Consider the following 6,660-nt stretch of genomic DNA (forward strand, 5'->3'; position numbering starts at 1 on the left):
ACGAGCCCCTCAAACTGATGGGGTGAGAAACTGGGGAGATGCTTCCAAACCTGGCGGAAGGAGCCCCAGGGACCCTCAGCTGGAGAGAGGAGCTGCTCTAGGCTGGAAATGGCAGCCCTTAGGCAGAGGGGTCCCAGGGACACCGCCCTGCATCCCACACCCGGGCACGGTCTGCGGCTGGGCCTCCGGCACCCCAGCAAGCCCCGGAGCAGGACACTGGGAGAGGGAGAGGGGTGAAAGCGCCCGGTTGATGCTTCTTCCCCCCAGGCGTCTCGACACAGCCCATCTGGCGCAAGCTGTGGGACGATGTGATGAAAACCAGGCCGCCCAACTCGGAGGTGAGGAAACGCTCTGGTGGGAGAAGGGGCTCGACACGGGTGCCCTGTTTCTCCTTTTTACCATGAGGTTTTGTTTCTGGCTGCCTCCAAGCAATTCCTGGCGCCTGTTTATGTGTTTGTAGAGCTCTGGACCGAGGTGTGATCCTGGTAATACATTTTGTGAAACGTGGTTCATGAAGGAAGTGTAGTGCACAGCCACACCCTTCATCTCCCCACAGTGAGTTTGTGAAAAGAGCAAATCTGTCTTCAGAGATTATCAGTGAAACAGAGGATAAAAACAGTATCTTATATCATGTTTACACCCATGCTGGCAAAAAAAAATAAGCTGATGTCTTAGAAAGCATGAGAAAAATGAAGAAGACTGAGTTTGGAGAATGGTTTTATGTAGAAAAAATGAAGCAGCTTCATTGCTTCATCATCTTAAAAGAATTATTAACAGACAACTTAATGACAGCCGGGAAAATAGGTGCTCTGGAAGAAAATTGCTGGTGACATGGTTTTTAATAGGCAAAAAAAATGGCCCAGCTCCAAACCAGTGAGTGTTTAAATTAGGCCAGAAGGAGGATGAAGAGAGCAATGGGATTCACTCAGGTTTTCAAGGAATACACTGAGGAAGGATGCTGAGAACTGGAGAGGTGGTCCCAGTGGAGCTAACAGGAGGGGTGACACCAGGTTAGCGTACAGCAATAATTTTACTTTAAAAGAATGAGAAAAATGGATTCTGACTTTCTGTTCCTACACCCTGTTGTTCTATTGCAGAGCATAACCTGCTGGAGGAAGAAGTTCCTTGAAACGTTCTTCTCCAACGTCCTCCACGGTGTCTTGGACGTTTCCTCTGACTGGCGCCTCAACGACCGTCACTTTTCGCCACTGCTCCACAGCTCCCCGCACGTTTCCCAGCTCACCCTCTGCAACATGCTCCAGGGGGCCGTGGAACTCACTGCCGAGCACAACCACAAGGTGCTTGAAAACCTGGCTGGCTCCCTGCAGATTCTGAAGTTCCAGCACCTCCTCTCCTGCGACCAGTCTGTGAGGCGCTCGCTGGTTTTGCTCCTTCACCGGCTGATCCACCACGGCTCTGTCAGCCAGGTGTCCATGTGTTCCTGGCCTGTTCCTGACACAGTTCTTCTCGTTCTCATCTTGAGCATGAGCGCTGGGTTTTGGCGCTCAGGAAATGCCCTTGCCTATCACGGCAGCCCGTGTGGCCTTTGCAGAGAGGAGGACAAAGCCCAAAGCCAGGAGTCAGCCCAGGAGGGAGCAGAGAGGGGCTGTACTGCTGAGCGGGAGGGGAGCAGTGGTGAGGACCAGAAGGGATCCCCAGAAGAGGCTGAAGCTCACATGAACTCTGTCCTCTCTGACCCCAGAAGTCCTCCCAGCTGGCAAAACCCAGCGTGTGAGGAGACAAGCAGCAAGGTGCCCTGTGACCACACCAACATTCGGGGTGGATCTTCCCCTTGTTCCAGCTCAGAGCAGCTGTCCTGTCACCCTGTTCCTCAAAAGACACGCAGACGGCTGAAACCTGCAGTGGGGAGGAAACGTCGCTGCCTCAGACGGAGCAGGGGACGCTATGCTGACCCAGAAGATCTGTATGATTTTGTTTTTACTGTTGCTAGAGAGGATAATTCAGGGTTACTGGACAAAAGCAGGACCACAGAGGGAGAGAACACTGAGAACTGGACTAGTTCCTCCCCAGGATCTCCATGCACTAGCCATGCAGGCTGTAAGAAAAGAGGAGGATCTGCTGGAATCTTTTCTCTGAAAGCTGCTCACCGCTTCCGAAGTGTCTCCACACTGGAATTGTTCTCCATTCCTTTGACTGGGGAGACATGTCGGGCTCTGAGTAACCTGCTGAGCTCCTGGGTGTCTTTAGAAAACCTCATTCTGTCTTACAATGGTCAGTGCTGTGAATAGGGCGTTTCCTTCCAGCGCTGTTCTAATGGTCTGGCTTACTGCTCGGGTTTACCCTGGTTTAATTTTCACTGGAAGGGGAATTTTAGGAGTATTGGTGCCCCATCTTGAGAAAGGTGTTGGGTGAGATGTTTAATGAGTGTGAGGACTTGAGGGAGAGAAGGGGATCCCTCTGCCCCAGAACAGCCTCTGGCTTTGTGCTTAAACGCCCTTCAGAGCGGGCAGAGGGAAGAGCCAGATCTCCATCTCCCACGCACACAGTGTAGCTTAAGGATGCGTGGATAAAGCGGTGTGTGAGTTTAGCCTTAGACTCGGGCTGCCATCACTGCGGCCCCATCTCTGCGTGTCGGTGTCTGTACACACACAGCTGATACTTTTCTGTACAAATGCTGTTCCAGGCCTGCATGCCAACATCTCCTGCATCCTCTCTGGGCTCCGGGCCCTGTCCCGCCACCCGGAATGCCGCTTCCGTGTGCTGCGCGTGAGCGACATGTTCTCCCACATGCCTTGCATGGAGCTCGTTCGCTGCGTCCTGAGCGCCCTTCCCCAGCTCCACACGCTCTCGGTCAGCTTCGACCTCAAAAACCATCTGGAGGGCAGCAGGCCAGAGGAGAGTCCAAGCTGCAGCGAGGCAGAAATCCCAGGTAGGAATCATCATTCTGAAAGATGGCCAGGACTTGCCAGGCAGGTAGAGCTGTAAAGGCTTGGTACATGCTTCACTCTACACTATTATGGTGGTTTGTTATTAGGCAATTACAGCCTCACCTTTCTGATTTAGATGTTGTTACAGTTTGTCACTTCCAGTCTGAGGTGTTCTGTGGAGCCGGAATCTTGGTGAAAATGTTTTATTGCTGTATCCCAGCCTGCTGCAACAGCAGCTTTGTACAGGGCCAGTCATAACCTGCTACCTGTGACTGTCCATGGGAGTCTATCCCACCAGATCTGTAAATTGATCGGGAGCTTCCACTTTGTCCGTCCCCTTAACTGTGAGGCTGTAAGCCTTAGACACACCCTTAAGCAGAAGGAAAGCATCCTTTGATCATCACAGTACCACAGGGGATGGCAAAGCACTGCCCAAGCCTTTGGATTACAGCCTGGGAGCTACAGCAGTGTGTGCTCAGCTCACAGGTCTCCCATCACCCTTATTAGCCCTTGAATTGCCAGAAAAGCAGTGAGCAAAGCCTGAGCGAGTTTGGAGTGGGGTCAGGAAAGACCTGTGCTCTGGGAAGACACTGACTGGTTTATGCATTCAAGGGTGAGCTTTTCTCAAGCACTGTTGAGCACAGTAGAAATTGGTGGCCCTGTGGTCTGGCAGGAATCCTGAATGAGCTATAAGTGACTGACATCACCCCAGGTCTGAGTTGCCAGAGCTTCTCAGGGCAGGGCACGTTGCATAGGCAATTTCTACCAACCTAAAGGACAGTGGTGTTGGGCATACAGGCTTTCTGCTTGCTTTACGACCAGCTACACTGAAGACAGGCACTCCAGAGCAAACTATTTCATTGTTTTTCTTCCCTTAGAAAGCTGCCTGGAGGTGCTGGACATCCGATTCCCCAGGGAACCTCTGCACGTCCTGCCAGTGCTCAAGGCGTCCAAGTCCCTCCAGCAGCTGTCCCTTGACAGTGCCACACTGCCCTGCCCCCAGGAGCTTGGGCTCCTTTTGGAGGTGCTCAGAGGTACTCTGCTAACCCATGGGCAGCATCACTGGGCACACACAGTGTGGCTTCCATGCTGTGGTCTTCCATCCTCTAGCATGAAGGCAGCTTACTGGGTCCATTTCTTCAGTGTGGACATCATTGAAGTCTCCAAGAAAAGGAAATGGGTGTCAGCCATCCCATATGCCGTGCTATGTGGATGATCCTGTACAGCATAATGGTTCCTTTTTAATTATCCACAATCCAGCACAAATTACCCACAGTCTAAGCCAGTTTCTGGGTGTTAGCAGGTAGCTGGGTCAGGGTCTTTTTATCCCAAGGATGTGCAGTACCTGAGAATTTGTTTTGGTTTTAGAGTGTACTCCAAATTTGAAGAAACTGAGCTTTCATGATGTGAACCTGGCTGAGCACCAGAGAGAAGTTCTGCTTTTGCTTCAGGATCCCGGCCTGCAAGGTACAGCCAACTCCTGGGTGCTGTTGCTTGGAAAGGTCCTGCAGGTGGCTGCTTTTGGGTGGCTAACATTTAAGGGGGGGATCTTGGGATGTGTAAGGTTTAGCCAAATGTCACAGTCCCTGGAGCAGATCTGCAGGTGTTGTCAGAGTGGGAACGTGCCTGGTTCTTTGTGCCAGTGGAGCAGAGGAGCTGCTGGGCAGCTGGCAAATGCTGCAGGGAAGAATCCGTAGTCTCAGCTATAAAACAAAGATTTTTAACCTGCAGAGCCCATCAGCCTTTAACTGGGTGAGCTGGCAGAGCCACTGGCCTGGGTGTGATCTCTGCTCTCTGCAGAAGTGCTGTTACATGCAATCCACTGCTGGGGGAGCTTTGCTTTTGCATGTGGATTAGGGGCTGGAGCTGTCTGCAGAAAGTAATTATGGAATCATGAAGCACAGGGAGTACTCATATGTACTGTAAATGCATTTCTTCACAGAAATCACGTTTTCCTTCTGCCGGCTGTTTGAAAGCTCTACTGCTGGGTTTTTGTCAGAAATAATCAATACAGTGAAAAGAAATTCGTCGCTGAAGAGCCTCAAACTGCCCGGGAACCGCCTTGGTGCGTACTGGGAGTGTTGCTGTGGGGCCTCAGAGCAGCTCTCTTGGAGGGAACTTCAGGGCTGGAGTCAGGACCATTGAGAGTGCTGAACTTACCACATGTAGGAACAGAGTGGATTTAGTTCACAAAATAAGGAGCACTGGATCCCTTTTTTAAAGGCAGAATTTCAGTTGCATTCAGCAATGTACCAAGGGCCCAGGTAGTGTGCAGGAATTATGGCTGCTCTTCTCTGCAGCAAAAGCAAGTTCCAGCAGGTCTCCAGATTTGACTGAACACTGATCTGCTTCAGACTGTAACAGGAACAGATCCAGCAGCAGATGCACTGCCTCTGATGCAGAGGCACAGATTTTGCCCAAGTTTGGGCAATTTGTGTCTTAACAGTTGTTGGCAGTCACTGGAGGGATGAGAACAAGTAAAGAAGGAGTTTGTGTAAAAGAAGTGGAATTGAACTTACAGAAATGATAGGCTTTTTGGATCACAGGCCAAGTAGAAATGTTTGAGAAATTAATTTCAGATAAATTCTGAGTATTGGTTCCTGTTCTTTTAATGAAGTAAAACAGGAAAGCTTGGGATAACCTGAATACACATAATTTCTAAAAAAAAGCTGCATCTGGACTTCTCAAACAAAACCAGGATTTTTCTAGGGAAACAAACTGCCCTATCAGCAAATGCTTTCATTGCCTCAAACACTGCTCAGGGGGATGAACTCACTTGGTGCCACTAGGGGAACAAACTGAGGGTGCAGAGGTGGCCCCTTTGTGTTCCAATCACATGTTTACAGACTCCTTTTTTGCCCTACAATCCCAGCCCTATGGCCACTTAAATTTTAAGATAGTTTCTTATTTGCATCTAATAGGTGCGTTTCTCCCCTTTCAGGGAATCAGAGGCTGGTTGCCCTTGCAGACATTTTCTCTGAAGATTCATCCTCTTCTCTCTGCCAGCTGGATGTCAGGTATTCTGCTGCTCTAAACACTGAATTTCTTGTTATTGGAGGGAGAGAGCTGAACTGGGCTCTGACAGCAGGAGAACCTGAGCATGGCTTTGTTCCTTCCTTGAGGGAATGTATGCCCAAGAAAAGCTTAGAGAATACTGCAATGGGCACATACAACCTCAAGGGAGCTCCAGGATCTCTGAGACATTTCACCTTTATAAGGAGTCAGGCTCCATCTTTAAAGCAGCTTTGGTTTGCTGCTTCCTTGGGATTCACCTGCAGGCCTTCCCTGAGCTGTAGTTAGGACTAACTTGCCTACATACTTTTATTCTTGGCATCAGTGTGAACAGCTCTGTTCCCACTGCCCCTTCATAGCAAGGGAATGCTGTCACTGTTCCTGGCAGATCCTGAGAGTGCCTCTGCATTAGTTTCTTCATCTTTGGGCTTAAGAATGCTGCTCTCTTCTTGATCCTGAATGGCCGTACAGATAGGCAGTAACCTTCATGAAGCACATGGGGGTGGCATTTCTGCAATACTAACAACTGCTTTGCTTGATTCTGCCCCTTCTTTACATCCTAATGGGGCAGGCTGCTCAGAGTACACAGGCTTGACAATTTATGTAACCACGGCCACACTCCTTCAGCAGGCTTGAAGCTTTATTGTTACTGTTCCTCTGACAAGATTTCAGTCCAGCATGCAACTTGATACTTACTTACACATCTCTGCATGGGAATTGACCTTTTAATCTCTTAGAAATACCAGGACCTGACACATGC

At 50.0% G+C, this 6,660-nt stretch overlaps 2 protein-coding genes across 2 annotated transcripts in view; one reads left to right on the forward strand and one right to left on the reverse strand.

Moving 5' to 3' along the window:
• LOC103621969 (cytochrome b-c1 complex subunit 6, mitochondrial) overlaps positions 1 to 153 on the reverse strand; it is a 1,906-nt gene extending 1,753 nt beyond the window's left edge. Inside the window, exon 1 of the mRNA XM_008640854.2 lies at positions 142 to 153. Coding sequence (XP_008639076.2) covers positions 142 to 153 — 12 coding nt within the window. The remainder of the gene's footprint in view (positions 1 to 141) is intronic.
• Positions 154 to 251: 98 nt separating this feature from the next.
• Positions 252 to 6,660, forward strand: part of LRRC41 (leucine rich repeat containing 41) — a gene marked incomplete at its 5' end in the record, with an annotated part of 7,658 nt that continues 1,249 nt past the window's right edge. The window contains 7 exons of the mRNA XM_017743444.1: positions 252 to 338; positions 1,098 to 2,232; positions 2,645 to 2,890; positions 3,767 to 3,922; positions 4,257 to 4,355; positions 4,831 to 4,953; positions 5,830 to 5,905. Of these exons, the coding sequence (XP_017598933.1) occupies positions 252 to 338; positions 1,098 to 2,232; positions 2,645 to 2,890; positions 3,767 to 3,922; positions 4,257 to 4,355; positions 4,831 to 4,953; positions 5,830 to 5,905 (1,922 nt within the window). The remainder of the gene's footprint in view (positions 339 to 1,097; positions 2,233 to 2,644; positions 2,891 to 3,766; positions 3,923 to 4,256; positions 4,356 to 4,830; positions 4,954 to 5,829; positions 5,906 to 6,660) is intronic.

This window comes from Corvus brachyrhynchos, unplaced genomic scaffold (assembly GCF_000691975.1).
Source record: "Corvus brachyrhynchos isolate BGI_N302 unplaced genomic scaffold, ASM69197v1 scaffold48, whole genome shotgun sequence".
NCBI lineage: Eukaryota > Metazoa > Chordata > Aves > Passeriformes > Corvidae > Corvus > Corvus brachyrhynchos.